The 19,140-nt window shown below is 33.9% G+C and overlaps 3 protein-coding genes across 8 annotated transcripts in view; 2 read left to right on the top strand and 1 right to left on the bottom strand.

The window, feature by feature from the left end:
- The window catches only part of LOC108223902 (nuclear transcription factor Y subunit C-2), a 75,282-nt gene extending 56,175 nt beyond the window's left edge, over positions 1–19,107 (top strand). The window contains exons 2-3 of one of the 2 annotated variants that reach the window (XM_017398361.2): positions 17,372–17,401; positions 18,217–19,107. In XM_017398361.2, the coding sequence (XP_017253850.1) occupies positions 18,224–18,913 (690 nt within the window). In that variant the 5' untranslated portion in view covers positions 17,372–17,401; positions 18,217–18,223 and the 3' untranslated portion in view covers positions 18,914–19,107. Of the gene's footprint in view, positions 1–17,229; positions 17,402–18,208 lie in introns of those variants that run through there. The other variant, XM_017398362.2, reaches the window with a different exon arrangement.
- On the top strand, positions 2,604–10,590 carry LOC108223958 (uncharacterized). 2 transcript variants are annotated; one of them, XM_017398439.2, is made up of 9 exons: positions 2,604–2,757; positions 3,883–6,419; positions 6,510–6,575; positions 7,088–7,243; positions 7,764–7,927; positions 8,786–8,933; positions 9,058–9,174; positions 9,644–9,731; positions 10,292–10,590. In XM_017398439.2, the coding sequence occupies exons 2-9, from the start codon at positions 3,945–3,947 to the stop codon at positions 10,480–10,482; spliced, it is 3,405 nt and encodes a 1,134-aa protein (XP_017253928.1). In that variant the 5' UTR covers positions 2,604–2,757; positions 3,883–3,944; the 3' UTR covers positions 10,483–10,590. The 2 variants fall into 2 exon arrangements, with proteins under 2 accessions (XP_017253928.1, XP_017253929.1); XM_017398440.2 differs by lacking the exon at positions 2,604–2,757 and adding an exon at positions 3,385–3,486.
- On the bottom strand, positions 10,977–14,044 carry LOC108223959 (uncharacterized). Of its 4 annotated transcripts, XM_064094111.1 has the most exons (15): positions 13,884–14,040; positions 13,711–13,763; positions 13,514–13,594; positions 13,289–13,371; positions 13,096–13,202; positions 12,913–13,008; positions 12,633–12,802; positions 12,269–12,503; positions 12,099–12,176; positions 11,964–12,014; positions 11,789–11,872; positions 11,656–11,706; positions 11,444–11,524; positions 11,186–11,241; positions 10,977–11,095 (listed from the first exon to the last, which is right to left on the bottom strand). In XM_064094111.1, the coding sequence occupies exons 2-14, from the start codon at positions 13,743–13,745 to the stop codon at positions 11,197–11,199; spliced, it is 1,197 nt and encodes a 398-aa protein (XP_063950181.1). In that variant the 5' UTR covers positions 13,746–13,763; positions 13,884–14,040; the 3' UTR covers positions 10,977–11,095; positions 11,186–11,196. The 4 variants fall into 4 exon arrangements, with proteins under 4 accessions (XP_063950181.1, XP_063950182.1, XP_063950180.1 ...); XM_064094112.1 differs by having other exon boundaries at positions 10,977–11,241; positions 13,905–14,044; XM_064094110.1 differs by having other exon boundaries at positions 10,977–11,241; positions 13,884–14,039.
- Positions 19,108–19,140: the final 33 nt, after the last annotated feature.

Here is a 19,140-nt window from a genome sequence, read left to right as displayed (position 1 = left end):
ATCAACTATCAACTCTATATAATAGTCAAATGCATAGAATCGAAATGCTTAACTAAAAAATAAGTTGACATATAAAAATAATAAATATGCATAATTTTTTCAAAAACTCACACTTCAAAATTACACTCTTCTTCTCTATAATTTTAGTCAAATCTTACAGTTCCGTAACAAATTCCACATCATGAATTATCATATTAAAATAATATAATTTATTTATAACAATTTGAAATAATAATAGTATCCTTTTTTAAAATATAATCAATTAATATATCCAAAATGCCTCACAGATTCATCAAATCTTACATAACTTTTTACAAGTCCAATTTAATCAATTATTATAATCAATTGCATCGAAGATGCTCTTCTTTAAAACTGTGAAAATTATTAGGATTCAAAAGTTGTAAATACGCTCACTAAAATTTGAATGAGACATATAGGGTCGCGCTCAAGAAAACCGAGGCTTAAAATAGAATGATAGAACCACTAACGTTCACTAAAATTAAAACTGGACTTAATATGTAAGTTTCATGTTTTTTAAAAGAATTTCGATAATTTTTTTAAAGTAGTTAACATACCTCCCACTATAATAACAGACTTTCATTAAAAAATAATTAATAATTAATTGACCCCATGATTGTAGCCTTCTATTAGAAAGTAAATAATAATAAACGGAGAAGCTACCACATGACCTATATACCCATCTTCGTTGGAGGTTTGAATCCCCAAACTTTGTAGTGAGCCAGGAGGAGCATCAGTTTTATAATTAATTTTATTTTTATAAAATAAACCTTTAATTTTTAACTATGAAAAAATTAAGAGTGACCGTTAGGAAATTCACAGGAAAGTAAACGTAACATGGGAAGAAGTGGAAATATCTTTATTTACTAATGTCAACTTTATACATTAACACACACAAACGTTATGCTTAAACAAATCTTATTTTACATTGGCTCCTTCAGTATTATTTTGGTTGACTCTGTGCGGTCACGGCTATTCTGGAAATTGATGATTAATTGAGAGTATAGAGTTTTGATTAAGTGTTAGGATAAAAATTTATTTTATGAGAAAATTGGTCAAAAATTGGTTTGATCGGTTGAAGAATAATATATTCGGTAAGAGGTCTGTTAATCATAAAAATTCAAAAATTAAAATTTTATTTTGAAAAATTAAAGTTAATTTGATTGTAATGAGTAATAGGACGTAGGTTTCTATATGAAATTTAAAATACTATATTAATTTATTAATCATGTGTTATTTTATTTTTTACTAAATTTGTTGTATATTATAATAAAGTTATTTATGTGATGTATAAGATTATGCTATCTTGATTTTATAAGATGATATAATAGTTATATCTATTATCAATAATATTTTATTTGCTATAATTAATAATTTTGAAAAATATCTTCGAGTAAGTAAGCTTTCTGCTATTACGTTGCTGCTGGTCACCAAATTTTAAATACAGATTTAATGTTTTGTTCAGATTATCCATCGTTAACTTGTTTGTCTAGTAGTCAGTCATTCACGTGCTCAACTTGAAAACCCCAGCCCCACCGTGTCTCTACCGAACATGTTTTTGTCGTTTCCTGCCTTTCATTTTTTGTTTCAAATATATAATTTATAACGTTGTACTCCCTCCGTCCCAGTCATTTGTATACAAATGGCTGGGACACGGAGACTAAGAAAATGGGTAAGAAATGAGTAAAGTTGGATGAAAAGTGGGTATAGTGGTGGGACCCATTTATATTTAATAATAAATTTGAGATGGTGGAGGAAAGTAGTGGGTGCAATAGTGTTTATATTATTATAGAATGGAGATAGTGGAAGAAAGTAGTTGGTGTAATGATGTTTTATATTATAAAAGTTTACTATTTTTGGAATGTATACAATTGATGGGACGTCCCAAAAAGGAAACTGTATACAATTCATTGGGACGGAGGGAGTATATTTTTTTTTTTTCACATATAACGTTGTATATTTTGAATATAGGTATTATTCTCCAGTTTACTTATAAAATATTTACACAAGCATGCTCTAAGAATGATACGTTAAGGAGTAAGAATTTTATTTATTTAAACGTGGGGTGTGTAGAATTGAACGATTTCACGGATTGCAATGCAAAGATATTATAATTCTTTTACTTATTTAAAAATCGTGAATGAGTGCGTACAAGATATAATTATATAAATTATAAAATCACAGTATTTTCAAAAATTTCTATGTTGAGAAAACTACTATGGTCACAATCAGATTTTCTGGCTTTTTAGAAACAAGTTAATTCAGTAATTAGTAGATAAAAAAACTATATATTTCATCATTATGAAATGAGCTATAATATTTAATTTTTGTGACTCGTTTAACAAAAATTTACTAAAAAGGAAATTAAACTTTTTATTTTAAAACACCAAACATTGCTAAAATATAATAGATAAAATTGTAACAGCCAAGTAATTCGATTTGTTAAACGAAGATGAGAATTCATGTTATTGCACGACATGATATTTTAATCAAGTAATTGTTATTTTGATTCGTTATGTATGAACACATGCTCTACATTTTAATTTTAATTTTGTTAGACTACGCTATACATTTGTTTGACTTCAAGGGAAGAATAATAAAATAAATTAACGTGTGGAATTCAAGAGGAAGTAAATGAAACAGGGAAGTTGAACAGTAAGCAGGGAAATTTTGATGTATATATACATCTCCTCTCTTATTGCTATTTCTCCACTTCAGTTGCAGGACATTGGCATTGCTGTAAGTTTTCTCGTTTCCATTCTCTGTGTATGTTTTTTCTCATTGTGTCCATGTTTATTATACTTCCTTCGTCTTATTTTACATATTTTTTTCGAAAAATTTATGTTTGTTAAGAAAATGATAGCGGTATATTTAATTATTTTGTCAATCCATTATAATTGTACTAAATTTTGTGTTGTGACTTGTGAGTATATGTATATTAGTCAAATTTTAGAAATTGTATTCCAAGAATATTTTAAGGAAAATTATTAAATAAATTGCTTTAAGAAGAGAGAAGGACAGACATGTAAATTGAAACAGAGGAAGTAATAACTTAGATCTGCTACACTATCTTTCATCGTTTCTAACAAGCATTAGGTAATGTAAAGGTGTTTCAAATCGTGGTTGCACTCTAACTTTTTTACTCAAGTTACACACCCGGCGATCTTAAGTTTTTTTTATGTGAAGTATTCTCTTTGTCCTTTTGTAATTGTCATTTTGACTTTTTCACATAATTTAAGATGATTAAAAGTCATATTTCTACTTATTATTTTTACAATTTTCTTTCTATGACTAAAAATATAAATCATAAACTTTAATTTAAAAAAATAAAATTTTAAAAATAATGAGTGGAAGCTATGTTACTCTGACTCTCCATTTTTGTGCCTATACCTGTACACGGGGGTGGGTATGGGATCTGTGTCGGATCCTTCTTATTACAACCGGACATCTCACCTTGTAACATCCCAGGTCAAGATGAAAACTTAGGTCTTGTTTATAAAGATCAAGATTCATGAATGACTTGTTTCTATTTTGTTTTATTGATTTTATGCTTCAATTTTCAGATTATGTGATTTATGTGCAGTAGACACTATTTTTATGAATGTACACTAGTTTGGGACATCCTTAGACTTGCTCTTACAGGTCTTAGACTTGCTCTTACAAGTTACAGGCCGTGTGAATGAATAAGTAAATCAGAAAAATTCTATTCAAAGGAGCTTTCATTTTTGTGGGGGGAGTTGTACTTTATATTTGCTGCTGGTTTCTGAACTGTATGCTGTTTGTATTGTTATTATGTAACCAGATGCAATATTAAAGAGTTGAGTTGCACTGAGAATCCTCAATTGTCTATTGTTTGACTTCCAGGGATCAATTATCAAATCTTGTCAGCGAAAACTCTCAACAAGTAGAAAACTTATACTTGTCTGATGGAACATTCTAAAAACTACAATCATTTCCAACCTAGTAACAGAGAAGCAGAGAGTGTAGAATTTGGACACGCGTCTCAGCGTTACAGGGGGGATCCTGGTGGACGTGCAAATTCCAATGTGAGGCCTTCGGAGCCTAATTTCACAGAAGCTAAGCCTGTACATAATCACTCTCTGCATACAGGTGAGGAGTTTGTATATGAAAAGATGCGTGATCGTGCCAATCTGAATGCTGGTGATCCTAGTCTTACAACAGGTTCCTTGGAGTCAAAAGGTGTCCGAGTCATCAGTCACGCAAAGCCAGAAAGCAGGTATAATACCTCTGAGCCAAAAGATTTTGAGAGGAAAAACTCCTCTTCGTATGAAGAGAAAAGTAGTTATGGATCTGCAGAATCTGTACCACGTGATTCTTTTGGTTATAATAGTAACCGCACATCAACACGTGAGTATTCCTCTGCCGGATCATCTGATGGCTCAACAAGGACAAGGAAAATTACGATTCTGTGTAGCTTTGGGGGGGAAATTATAAATCGATCTCAGGATGGAAAGCTCAGTTATGTTGGAGGAGAAACACATAGTATTCGAATACAGAAGGAAATTACTTGGGAGGAATTACGACAGAAAACTGCATCAACCTATATTCATACTCATAAAATTAAGTATCAGCTTCCAGGGGAGGATCTTGATACTTTAGTTTCTGTATCTTCTGACGAGGCCTTACAGAATATGCTGGAGGACTGCAATGTATTAGGAGATGAAGAAGGATCAAAAAAGATTAGGATGTTCTTATTCCCTGTGAATGATCTCAATGATACTAAATCTGGCTTGACCAGTTCAGGCGGTGATTCTGAAGTCAAATATGTTGGTGCTGACAATCAAAGGAATGTAGGACCAAGAGGGGACGCAACTCGACATGGTCTAGCAAACCCTTCAGCAACTAATATGGATGAGCCAGGTGTGCAGAATGTTGCTAGAGGCAATAGTGGAGTTGCAAGTGTTACTGCTGCACCAACTATTAATCAATACTCTCAGCCAATTTTATCTAAATCTTCCAACGCTCTAGAAACACAACCACAATCTCATTCTCATCAAGGTCAGTTGCATCATGACGGACCTAAGAAGATCTTGCAACCTATCTCTAAATCCGACTCTTCTTTTCATACACCTGGACCTGGTGGACAGAGAACTCTTCCCTTGGCATCTTCTGCACCAGTGACTCGTGAAGGAGGTTTATCAAAGGATCAGCCAGCTGGTGCTTTAGTAGGCTCACCAAGTATGCTTAAGCAAGAAGTGAAGGTGAACGTGAGAAGTGATGCTCCAAGGAATCAAGAGACTGAATATGAATTAATTCGGTCCATGGGAAAGTATGCTGACCGCCTTCCCGTGAAAGAGGCATCACCTATCATGCCGCCACTTGGAACAAACTCTTCGAGATCTTCAAAAAAGGAAGGCAGCAGTCACCTAAAATCTGTGCCGGTAACTTCATCTTATGTGAATAATCCCATGAGAGATCTCAAAGCGAGTGACAAGGAGTTGTTGACATCTAATAGTGCCATTGCTTCTAAACATGTCATTTCACATAATGATCTGATTGATTTAAGCTGTTCTGAACCTCCTCTGCCTCCTCAAAGCCTCTCTCACTCTGACCGATATAATCGTGAGCAGGGAGAATCATTAAATCGATCAACTAAGTCAGGTGATCTTGGTTCTCATACTCGTTCTAATATCAGACAGCAGGATTCTGTGGAGGAACCTGGGAAAAGGTTGAACAATGTTAACCCGGCTGCTAAGACTGAGCAGTATGTCTCAAGAACAAAGCTTAGCAAGCATGGAATCTCTGATAATGAACTTCCAAAATTTCAGAATATTAATTCAACAGAGACTCATTCGAATTATGGGAAGAATGGAACTGATGATCAGGTCCTTAATCCAGGTGACAAAACAAGCTTCATTAAAGGTAACATGAATTCTGTGATTAATGAAAGTACAAGAGGTAACTACGATAAGGATCCTGCATCTTGTCTCCCAAACTATACTTCGCTTGACAGGTCTGCAAGCGATATCACTTCTAATCACAGTCCGGGTAAATCTCAATCTTCTGAAAGGACAGGCAAAGCTGCCAGTTTAGAGAATTCTTCCGGTATTTCACTGCAGAAAGGTGTATCACATGATCAGTTTAGTCAGAAAGATGTTTCACTTATTGACCAGGATCATATTGATTTATCATCTAGACTTCCAAAAGTAGAAGAAAAACCGAAAGCTTATAAACTTACTCCACCAGTGAGAGGTGATATTTCTTCAAACCAGATAAGTTCCAAAAATAAATTTGACATTCAGAAAGAATCACCTGGTGTAAGTGAATCTTCCACAAAAGCTTTGCATTCTGACTATGCTCCTTCCCTGGTGGAAAGCAAGGATGCCAGGCAATTCAAAGAATCATCTGGGAATATAAGAATACCAGAATCTGAGCACATGGTATGTATTCTAGCAGTGAGAAAATGATTTATTTTTTTCCGAGGTACATGCAGTTTGCAAAGACAGTTTGAAAAGCTTTGTTGCTTGCAGGGTGGAATCAGGAGCTCACATTCTCTGAAACCTTCTTTTGATAATCTCGATATCAGCTCTATGCAGGTAAGGTCTATTTTCTTGCAAATATTTGCAGAGCATTTATTCATTTAACACTGACTGTTGTAAGAGCGTATATATGACTTTCAGTAAATCTTTCAAAAAACAGATATATTACATGTTATGTTATACTATTCCAATTTTCCCATGGATGTGAAAGTTAAGGTATTGATAAAATAAAAAATAAAAAAATCTGCAGAATTAAGGTGCTACTCAGATCATACAAATAAATATATATTCTAGGAAGTAGGATCATCTTGAGTGGAAATATCACGACCACTCATAAAACTTGAACGTAGTCACCATCAGGAAGTGTTTGGCAATGCAACTTAGACCTCCCCATCTACCATCTTTTTATTTTCTTTCCAAAGAAATAATAGCTGCTCAATAGAAATAGTCAGCTGCTATTAATTGTCTACAATCTAGAAAGATTACTCGGTTTCACTCAACCTTTTATCCTCTGACATCGAATTTAATAAGATAGTGCTGACATCTAATATTCTGAATTGCTTTTCCAGATAATAAAAGATGAAGATCTAGAGCAAGGAGCCGAACTTGGTTCTGGCACATTTGGAACAGTATATTATGGAAAATGGAGAGGATCCGAAGTTGCCATTAAGAGAATAAATAAGAAATGCTTTACAGGCCGATCATCTCAACAAAAAGAAAAAATGGTATGAACTTTTCTGTAACTTACAGTAAAATTATATCGTATCTGATTGGCTAATTGGCACTAACTGATTCGTCACAGTCTAAAATTGTAAGGTGAAACTGAGTTTGGGAAATTTGGTGAACAAGACAACAATTTCCTCATGTATCTTGCTTCTATAGTTCATTCACATTTAGATTATCATGTGTATATATAAAACTTATGTACATTTTGCATCCTTTAGGTTTTGGCTAAATGTAGCTCTGGACCTAGTAGTTTTCCTAAAAACATTTGGCATCCCACAAAATGTAATTATTAATGCTAAGAGGATAGTCTTCAAATGCTTACCTTCAATAATTACATTTAAGATGGTTTTTGCAATAGGGTGTAATGTGTTTTCAACCAAATTACTGGGTTCATAGTGCATTTAACCCAAATCTAAGAGAAGAATAATGTATACAAGTTTATATATTAATAATTCTTGTTGATCATGGGAGTATGTATATAGACTTACAGTTTTGTTTATTGAACTCCTTCCTTTTCAGATCACAGATTTTTTGCGGGAAGCGGAAATTTTATCACGGCTTCGTCATCCAAACGTAGTGACATTTTATGGTGTGGTACAAGATGGATCTACGGGTACATTAGCTACTGTGACTGAGTACATGAGCGATGGTTCTCTCGGACATGCTTTGCTACTCAAGGATAGGTAAACTTCCAAGTTCCACCTCGGTTCAGAGTTACATTCCTATATTCAAATATCTTCCAGCTGAAGTGAAATTTTTTAGAAAAAAATAAAAAAAATTCTGATAGTAATACTGCTAAATTGATAAAAATCAGAAACCGCAATGCTATGCCTGTGAAAATCCTCAATTCTGTTGTATTTATGGTAATATTCATTCTTATACTATTTTAACAGCCTCTTCTTCCCATTCAGGTCCTTAAATCTGCAAAACCAAAAACTATAAATGAATTGATGATTGTTCCTTCATGTTTCCGGTATCTTTGATTTACCTATTTCTTTCAAAGTTAGATTGGAGATGCGATGTGATGCCCCTTCAATAATGTGCTCGCTTTTATGCGTCTTGAGCGCTTATGTGTAATTCAAAATGCAAGATAAGCGTGCTTCTTTAAAGATGGGTTATTTTTTAAAGGAAATGGGTTAAAAAAAAATTCCTAGTGACCTTATAGCAACTGACACTGATAGATGCAAACTGGATATACATACAAGAATGAGGGATTCGAACGAGAAAAAAAAAATTAAACTCATAGATGCAAACTAGATACACATATATATATATATATAAGCTACACATATTCAGTATATACTGATTTATTTTTTGTGAATATTGATGACGAAGAAGAGAAATATTTTGCAATTGTGTGTTATTTTGACTTTAGATTTTTCTACTTTGGGTATATGATGATAACTGTGGTTGCTTTGTCAATTAAATGTCTTCTTATCTATAAGTTAACAATATTCTACATTAACAACTTCTTATACTTTGTTTGACCCATTGTCATCATTATCGTCGATCAATATTAATCCTATTTTGTTTCCTTTCAGGCTTTTTGATCATCAGAAGAAGCTCCGTATTGCAATGAGTGCAGCCTTTGGAATGGAGTATTTACATTCGAAAGACATTGTGCACTTTGATTTGAAATGTGATAACTTACTGGTGGACTTAAATGATCCTGCTCGGCCCAAATGCAAGGTTGTAAATATAGCATCTGTAAACTAGTGTCTTTCTTATGAAGTTGCTTTGGATGATTTTCCTGGTACTTTGAAGCATGAGCTGAGTCATACAGGCTTCATGCATATTGACTACTACTTTTCAGGTCACTGATTTTGGTCTGTCCAAAATCAAGCGTAAAACCTTTGTTTCTGGTGGGCTTAATGGAACACTGCCGTGGATGGCTCCAGAGCTGCGAACTGGCAAGAAAGTTTCTGAGAAGGTATGCTACTGCCATTTCTATCTTTGCGTTGTGTGAACCTGCAATAACTAACATATAATAAAATATCAAAGAGAAATAGACCCTTGCGCCATTACTGTCACAAGTTGGAAATGTCGGAATATACTTTCAGTCCAGGTAATTTATTTTGAAGGTATCCGATAGGTGATAGCAGTTCCCTTTGTACTTGCTATAAATTTTTAAGCATCCAAGATGGAAGGTTAGATTCTTAAGCTTTGGAGTAATAGGAAAGTCTTTTGTTTCTTAAAACAACCATTTTAATCGAACCACACAATACTCACTCCCGCAGTTCTCCAGCCCGGATCCTCTTACACTACTAGCTCTTTATAATAACTCATAAATTACAAAATCATAACAAAATAATCCAAACCAAACAGATAAGAACTTAAAGTTTAAATGTTAACTTAGCTAACTTAAAATCATGTTATGGTTTACTTGCATTGTTGAACAGGTTGACGTTTTCTCTTTTGGTATCGTCTTGTGGGAGATTCTTACTGGAGAGGAGCCTTATAAAAGCATCGACAATGATACATTCTACGGTGCGCACTCATTTTATGATTTACCTTGTCTGAAGACTTCGAATATATCAATGTCAAATACCAAAATGCCATAAATTTAATAGTGTGTCTTGTTACTGCTAAAGTGATCATCGAATTTAATTGTAGAACTGTCTTGATGGAACCATGTCATATACCATGGCAAATTTGTACAACTTGGTATTTGACACTGGAATTTTAACTCAGTATGTTTTTCTAGTAATCTAATGAGAACGTCAATCATGTGATTCCGTTGGACATAAATTTTTGTTAGAGGTCGTTTAGATGGTAGATGAAGATGAAAATCACGAATGAGAATAAGGGGTATGAGAATAAAGGGCATGGGAATGAGTATCCGAAGGAATGATTTACCCATCAAGTGGGATTGGGGTTCCCATTCCATAACACAAAATGGCAATCCAAACACCAATACATGGGTTTGAGGTTCCAATTCTCGTTAACCGGAAAACCAAACACCCCCTTAAAACTTTACTGACTCGTAATCTACTGCTATAGCTCTGAGTACCGACTCATCAAGTTCATCTGGTTTCTCTCGTTTTCAGGGGGAATTTTTAACAACACACTGAGACCAGCTATTCCAAGCTACTGTGATCCCGAATGGAAAAAACTAATGGAGCAGTGTTGGGATTCTGATCCCACGGTTAGGCCTACTTTCACCGAGATCGCAAACCGCCTGCGGGTAATGCATGAAGCTTGCCAGGCCGGAACACACGTTCACAAAGCATCTAAGTAGTGATTCATGTATTTCATACTGTTATTGGTGATGGCATTTCATAAACATATACATTCACTTCTATTTTGTAAAGACTTGTTGCTATTACATCGATTATCCACTTCTGTATGATTCTTCAACCCAGATTAGGTCATGAATTCATCAAAAAGACAATTGTTGGTTGTAGTAAGAAAAAATTAACACTTCTTCATCCCGGTTTGCTAAAGTAGGATACCATCTGCCCCGTAATAAACGGATAGAATTGATTGAGGGGATTGTCATTCAAGCAAATGTATAGTGTGTGATGTTGTGTATGGTTGAGGATAATGGAATGAGTAAAAATAAAAAGATAATACTAGAGATAGGAGAGAAGTTCAGGAAGAAAATCAGTGATTGCAAAATTGTTATGATGAGATTTGAGAAGAAATTGGGTATTGACGAGAAAGGAACTTTGCATCTCAAATTGGAGGTGTGACCTCCCGGGCATGGTGTAAGAAATGATACAGAACATTAGGTAAAAAAAAGAAGCAAAATCAACTAAACTGATATTAAAATTTTGAATATAATGTTACAATCATGTATCTGCATTCCACTTCAAGGCTGAGGCTCGCACGGATGACATAGGACATTTACGCTAAATAGGAATAATCACTAACATTTTATCAGTCCTGATGAACCAGACATTTATACTAAAAAAGAATAATCAACTATACGTTTCTCAGACCTGCATATACATTAGTCCATCTCATCATGAATAAAGCCTTGACCTGTTTTCTTCTCCTGCGGAGTGCAAAAGTATCACAAAATTTACCACTATAAAAATTAAAGACTACTGACTAACCCTACTCGGTCTTAAAGATAAAATATGATTGAGTGTAAAGAATGCAGCTCTTAAGGGGTATTATTTACTTTTGACAAATAAGACACTAAGCGAAGTGCTAGACAACAAAAAACATTAGGAGAGCCTATAGGAAGAGTATACCTGCGCTATCATGCGAAGCTTGTTTCTAAACTGAGTCTTTCCTTTGCTCATTATAGAATTACAAGAATGGTTAATTAGCCTCTGCATGAGATTGTTGTATAACATGTCAATATTAACAATTCATTGCAACAAAGTTCATGTCAGATGAAACAGCATAGAAAAAGCACTGCATGTAAAAAGGAACCGCTGGAACTCTTTCAGTCTGAAACTACCTCACGGTTACGGATATCTCTATCCCCCGGAATGTAAATTTCAGCAGTGACCTATAAAGTTAAAGCATCGCTGAGCCTCGGTAAATTCCTGAACTAAAAAGAAACTGACACCTGCAAGTTAAAAATTACATACCTCTTTTTCTTCAGGTACATACAAAGTCGGGCCTCTGGGTTCTTCTATTTTACAATTGAAGACATTGTGAAGGAAATTGTTGTCCTGTTTAAACGATTTTTTTTAATATAATCACATTCAACACTTTATGTAAATAGAACATAGAGAAGCACTGAATTAAAATGACGGTATCAACCACAATGTGCTTCTTAAATCCATCTCCTAAGAATTGCTTCAAATAGGTCATCTGTACACCAAAATTTTCTACTAGTCAATATGACGCAACTAATACAAAATAAGGACAAGAGCAAAGATAACAACTGATAATTACCTTCTTTTGTTCAGACAACGTGGCGAGTTTAAAGATATTACGACCAACCTTCAAGGAGGTCTGATTACAGTTAAATTCCTGAAAAAGATATAAATAATTACTATTTAGTAATTACCATAAGATATCAACAAATTAAAAGGGTGGACACACCGAGATTGAGAAAGCAGTACCTTAAGTAACTCTGATAAATTCCATTTGGCATCGACTGCACTTTCATCACGCTTCATCTCTGCAACCCCTAGTACTCGATTGTATGAATTTTCAGCTGCCTCACTACAGAATTTGTGCTGGCTGCCCTTATCAGACACTAAAGCAAGTACTTCAACAACAGCTGGATGGTAAATTGCATATTCGAAATTAACCTCGGACTTGCTCTTGAGTAGTTCCAAAAAGAAAGGAATTACCCTGCACTAGTTTCAATAATCAAAGTTCAAATATAATTAGAATTTAGAGTTTATGGTATTCCAACTGATACTCCCTTTCTAGCCGAGCAGCTTTAGGTTGGGAAATTTGATAAACTGGAACTGCACTCACCCTCTCCAAAAGTTATTATCAAGTCTACAACGATCACTTTTTGCGAGGAGAAACGACCACGCAGATATAGTAGAAGCAACAACAGAAGCTTCATCCTTCTCTAAAATTTTCTGAGGGAAAAAGTTCATTAATGGAAGTACTATGTAAGCAAAACAATGGTTTGGATTAACCTGCTCCACAAACATACAAGTTAAACACAGTGAACTAAGCTGCGTTCAGAACTTCAGGTTTCTTATATGAATTTAATTTAACCGTATAGGACTACAATAGGTTACAATACCTTATTCATGTATTCCCATATAATTTGCATCGATCTTTCCGTCTCATCAAAATCATTATCTCTGACGAAAGTCACAATAGCTAAACACTCCAAAATCTATACAGGAGAAACACTAAAAAATTTATGCAACCAATTAAATAGTCACCAAGAACTGTGTGTATGAAGAGTCAAACATAAAAATACCTCTATATGTCGAGATTTGGATCTAAGAATTGGAGGAAGCAGACGAAGTGACTCGTTGTATATTTCATTTGCACAATCTCCAGGTCCAACAGTTAATACCAGTAAACCTGCAAATAACAAAAGCCTAAATTAAAGTGCAGTGCTGGATAAACAAGAAAAAAAATGTCAAGTAGAAATCTATAGTAGTACAAACCTATGGCTTGGGCAGCTAATTTGATCTCCGTCGCGGACCCTTTTTTGAAGGAATTTTCACACCTACTTAATATAGTGATATAACTGCAACAGTATAACAACAGAACCAACATGTTTCAATTCTACATAGCATGAAAATTAGCCTAAGATTATAAACTGTTCCTGAACTATCTCGACTCGTAACAGGAAATTCGCTTAAACATTAAGAGAAAAAGAGGGAGCTTACTTATTTTGTGCAAAACCAAGTCGTATGTCATTCTTAAGATATTTGATCAATGCAGCTAAAGCTTCCTCTCTAATCGAGCCTCTACATTATAAAAGAAAATTAAATATTAAGATTATAAATCACATGAGTAAGTAGTTTATTAAAGATAAGAGGTAGCATAATTGAGTAACAGCAAAAGGGTAACAGAAAGGAAGAACCTTTTATGAAACAAATTATCCATGAAAGGAGGCATCTGTATTATAAACTTTCTCTGTAAACCAATAAAAACAATTATAAGGAGGAGGGAGGGGAAGAGAGAGAGAGAGAGAGAGAGAGAGAGAGAGAGAGGGAGGGAGGGAGGGAGGGAGGGAGGGAGGGAGGGAGAGATTACTAGTACTAGGATTGCAATTACAAGGTGAGAAACTCATGTCCGGAGCAGGCAGAGGTGTTGCACATTAAGCTGAATGCGGATATAATTAAGCACAAAAATGGATCATCAGGATTGAATCAGAAACAACATAATTAGGGTTTAACTTCCTAACAATTAGAAAAATTAAAATTAATACAAGTATGGTGAGCAAGAAACTGAATTAAAAACTGAAACCGTTAAAAAACTTTAAAAATTGAACCTTAAACAAATAAACCGAACCAAAATCAAAAATTTAAAAATCGAACCGATTATAATGATTGTGATTTTGGTGAGAAAATGCCAAAAATAATTCTTTTTCAGGAGTTAAGTGCCCAAAATGACCAACTGCGGAAAAAGTGCCCATTTTAGCCGCTCAAATACGCATCTAATATATGTGCATCTACTTTTTAAAGAAAATATAAAGAACACGCATGCACACAATGCGCATGCACTGTGCACAATAATGACATACGCATTCTCCACATGCGTGAATGTGCTGAGTCACACACGTGGAGAATGCGTATTCTTTGTTTTTTTTATTCACTATACACGCATCGTGATGAATGCGTGTTTAAATGGTCAGTTTGGACAATGTTCTTGCACATGGTCATTTTGGAAAATGTTGTGTGCAAAGTATATATATATATATATATATATATATATATATATATATATATATATACTCCCTCCGTCCCACCCATTTCTTTACATTTTCCTTTTTGGGGTGTCCCACCCAATTCTTTACATTTCAAAACTTACCAAAAATAGTCAATGGGTCCCACCACTTCTCCACTTTTCTTTCCTTTTCACACTACTTTTACTCCACTATCTTCTTTTTATACATTAAAAATCAATGGGTCCCACCACTTTACCCACTTTTCTTCCTCTTTTCCACTACTTTATAGATATTTCTTAACCTCCGTGCCCAACCCATTCGATAAGAAATGGGTGGGACGGAGGGAGTATATATATATATAGGGTTGCACTCCACACAGAACACTTTAAAAAAAGAACAACACAGAACACTATCATAACACTTTTTCTTTCATAAAAAATGATTTGTTATGATTATAATTACATAGTTAAGCACTAACTAAACTTAATATATGAAATCTAACATCCAAATCTATCCAAATTATTAATATGAAATATTATAGAATACAGAACAAAATCCAAAACAGAATCCATCATGTATATATTCTTTACATGATTAATATCACATAGAATCATGTTAATTTTAATCCATAATTGTTGTTAAACATGCTAGATACTATTATTATTCATAATAAATGGTTAATTAGCTTAAAGTTAGAGATTTAATTGAAATTTTAGATGAGATTCTATGTTCGATTCCAAAGTGTTCTTCTTTGTTCTTCTTTTAAGGGTGTTCTGTTTTGAGCAATGCCCTATATATATATATATATATATATATATATATATATATATATGAACACTCTTAAAAAAAAGAACAACACAGAACACTTTAGAATCAAATGTAGAATCTCATTAAATACTTGAATAAATTCAAATTTTAAGGTGATTAACGTTTTATTATGAATAAAAAGAGTATCCACCATGTTTAACAATAAATATAAATTAAAAATAACATGATTCTATGTAAAATAATCGTGCAAAAGATATATCTATATGATTCTATTCTGGATTCTATTTTTGATTCTAATCTGGATTCCATAATATTTCATATTAATAAACTGGATGAGTTTGGATGTTAGAATTCATATATCAAGTTTAATTACTACTTAACTATGTAATTATAACCTTAACAAATCATTTTTTATGAAAAATGAAGTGTTATGATAGTGTTCTGTGTTGTTCTTTTTTTAAGGTGTTCTGTGTGGAGTGCAACCCTATATATATATATATATATATATATATATATATATATATATATATATATATATATATATATATAGGGCATTGCTCAAAACAGAACACCCTTAAAAAAAGAACAAAGAAGAACACTTTGGAATCGAACATAGAATCTCATCTAAAACTTGAATTAAATTCTAACTTTAAGCTAATTAACCATTTATAATGAATAATAATAGTATCTAGCATGTTTTACAACAATAATAGATTAAAAATACCATGATTCTATGTGATATTAATCATGTAAAGAATATATACATGATTCTATTCTGGATTCTGTTTTGGATTCTGTTCTGGATTCTATAATATTTCATAGTAATAATTTGGATAGATTTGGATGTTAAATTTCATATATTAAGTTTAGTTAGTGCTTAACTATGTAATTATAATCATGACAAATCATTTTTTATGAAAGAAAAAGTGTTATGCTAGTGTTCTGTGTTGTTCTTTTTTTAAAGTGTTCTGTGTGGAGTGCAACCCTATATATATATATATAAATATATTAATAATACATATAAATATATTAATATCAACTTCATGCACGAATTAAATTTATCTAGATCCCTCAATCTTCGATCAAAACTTTGAGATTTCCTTAACTTCAAAAATCTATACAATGATGCATACAATTATCTGATAATTAAAAAATCTTAAAAAATTAGAATATTATTACAAGCCGCGGATCAGTTTTTTTGAAAATAAAGAAAAAAATTATATGTTTAAAATACTAGAAATTATATATATGTAATGAAGCGCAACATATCTAAAATTTGCAAGGCATTGTAATTACAGATTGAAACAGAATGCATGATCACTCTATGTCACTAGGAGTTAAGAGGACTATTCATTTTACTCAAGGTGTTTCATAAACTTGTTTGAAAGATTTAGGTTGGAGACACGGAACTAATTACTTTAAGAACATCTTATTTATTCAGTTTGGAAGTTTTTTTTCTTTTGTATCTTGTGATTTTAAAACCGAAATCAAAGTAACTAGAACTGATATGACATTTTTGGAACCGAAACCGATCCAACGGTTCGGTTCCTGATTCTCATTTTAAATTTTAAGAATCGACAGTTTGAAGTTTCGAATGTGATCAAAATCACACCGATTCGCACTTTGCTCACCCCTGACTAAAATGTCTATTTTATTTTTTTGTCATAGTTACAAGATCCGCTTGAGTCGTAAGTTATTTGCAATTTTTGATATGATATGTGTATAAAATATATAAAATTAAAGTTTATACACTTGTCTATTCAAAATTCTCTATATTCAGACGCTATTCGAAAGCAATAAATATAGCTCTCGGTCTTTATTAAATATGACAATTGTATAAACTTTAATTAATTTTACACATTTTATACCCATATAAAATTTCAATAGAGTAGAAAGTATAAGAAAAGGGAAAAGAAATATGTAGAGGGCCCTGATTAGTATTGAGATCCACGTGGATGTCTGGCAAAGAAGCTTCGTGTCCCTCCCCGCAGTGAGAGCGACACCTGCCCTGTTGAGCCACCATCACCACCTAACAACCCTTTCTCCTCAGTTTCATCCACAACCCTCTTCTAACACACTCTCACTTCTACTCTGCTCCTCGTAACCTCTGCTAATTGTAAGTACTACTACTCCTTTATAATTCTTTTACATTGTTTCTTTAACTTCATTTTTCGCTGCTACTACTTGCCCTTTTCTTCAATTTTGCATGCCCTAGACTCATTTATGTATTTATTATATGTATGAGGGAATGTTAAATTAGGAAATTGGGTGTTTGTTTTTCTGTTTCTTCTAAAATGTCGACTATATTATTGTCTTGGTAGAATTTTTAGCTCCGACTTGGAGTTGAATATTAATCCATTGTGTGTGTATTTTTGTTTTGAGTAAAAACTTATACGAGTACTGTGTTTTATAATGAATGATTATGTTGAGCTCCGCATCGCTAACCCTTTTAGAAAGCCATTCCCCTCGAATAAAACTTACATGGATCTACTAATTGTATGAATACAGGGCCTTATCTAGCTACCTTTAAAAGTGAGTAGAACACAACCATGTTCTAGTCAATTTATATATCCTATTTTATGGATGGGTACTCGTCCTCGTAGTTGATTGTCAGGGACCTGTTAGCCAGGTTATAGATTTTGGGCAGCGGTCAAAATTTTAACATTTTTCTTATAACCTTTTTTTTAACACGTCTAGCGTTTTTTAATCACCGGACGGGGACTCGTTTTAAAAGCTGGACAGGATATTTTTCCAGTAAGCTAAACATATTCATCCAACGGTCCAAAATCTATAAGCTGGTTAACAAGTCCCCGGGGGCCAAGACCCTTTATGGATACCCTACTTAATGTAACTGTATGTATGATAGACGGTCAGTTCACATAACATTTGTTAGTAAAAATATATAATAGTTGGAGTATTGGAGACTTGTAGGTTCTTCATGGATCACTCTGAGGAATCTCAGCAGCAACAGGAGGAGGTGATTGATATTGCATACGGTATGCCTCAATACCATGCTGGACCAGGAGTTGCCACTGGGACACCTGTTGTGCCCGTTTCGGCAGCAACTCAGGCGCAACATTTCTTTCAGCAAAAGCTGCAGCTGCAGCAACAGGATCAGCTTCAGGCGTTTTGGGCTAACCAAATGCAGGAAATTGAACAGACCACAGACTTCAAAAACCATAGCCTTCCGCTTGCTCGCATTAAGAAGATAATGAAAGCTGATGAAGATGTGAGGATGATTTCGTCCGAGGCCCCTGTTGTATTTGCCAAGGCGTGCGAGATGTTCATCATGGATCTGACTATGCGTTCTTGGTCTCACACCGAGGAGAACAAAAGGAGGACGCTGCAGAAGAATGACATTGCAGCAGCAGTTTCAAGGACTGATGTCTTTGATTTTCTTGTTGATATCATCCCGAAGGACGAGATGAAGGAGGACACAAGGGCTTCAATCCCGCTGATGGGTCAACCTCCCGCTGATTCTGTTCCATATTACTATGTTCCTCAGCAGCATGCAGCAGGACAAGCAGGGTTTTATCCTGATCAGCATCAGCAGCAACCACTGCCATATATGCAGTGGCAGCAGCCCCAACAAGACCAAAATCAGCAGCAGCAGGAGAATGGCAACTGAGAATCTGTCTTGAATCTGTATTGTTCTGCTGTGATTACTAGCGTTTAGTATATAGTTGGTGTTTTAGAAGAGTCTGTGTAGGTTCCAGTCAGTGGTCAAGTAGTGTGATGATGGGAGCTTGAACTATGCAATATATTTGCAGGACATAATGTAATTGTATAATAAGACCATTCTAGGGTAATGTTTTCTGTTTATATGTTCACACTATATATTGCATTAATCCAAGA

The sequence above is a fragment of the Daucus carota genome, chromosome 5 (assembly GCF_001625215.2).
Source record: "Daucus carota subsp. sativus chromosome 5, DH1 v3.0, whole genome shotgun sequence".
NCBI lineage: Eukaryota > Viridiplantae > Streptophyta > Magnoliopsida > Apiales > Apiaceae > Daucus > Daucus carota.
Note: the sequence above shows the minus strand (reverse complement) of the source record. Positions and strands in the feature narration are given on the sequence as shown.

Coding starts and splice junctions, on each gene's coding strand:
- LOC108223958 (XM_017398439.2), top strand. CDS start 3,945: ATGGAACATTCTAAAAACTACAATCATTTCCAACCTAGTAACAGAGAA. Junction 6,420..6,509: donor TACCAGAATCTGAGCACATG/GTATGTATTCTA, acceptor TGTTGCTTGCAG/GGTGGAATCAGGAGCTCACA. Junction 7,928..8,785: donor GCTTTGCTACTCAAGGATAG/GTAAACTTCCAA, acceptor GTTTCCTTTCAG/GCTTTTTGATCATCAGAAGA.
- LOC108223959 (XM_064094112.1), bottom strand. CDS start 13,745: ATGCCTCCTTTCATGGATAATTTGTTTCATAAAAG. Junction 13,009..13,095: donor CCAAATCTCGACATATAGAG/GTATTTTTATGT, acceptor TCTCCTGTATAG/ATTTTGGAGTGTTTAGCTAT. Junction 12,803..12,912: donor TATGGGAATACATGAATAAG/GTATTGTAACCT, acceptor TTTGTGGAGCAG/GTTAATCCAAACCATTGTTT.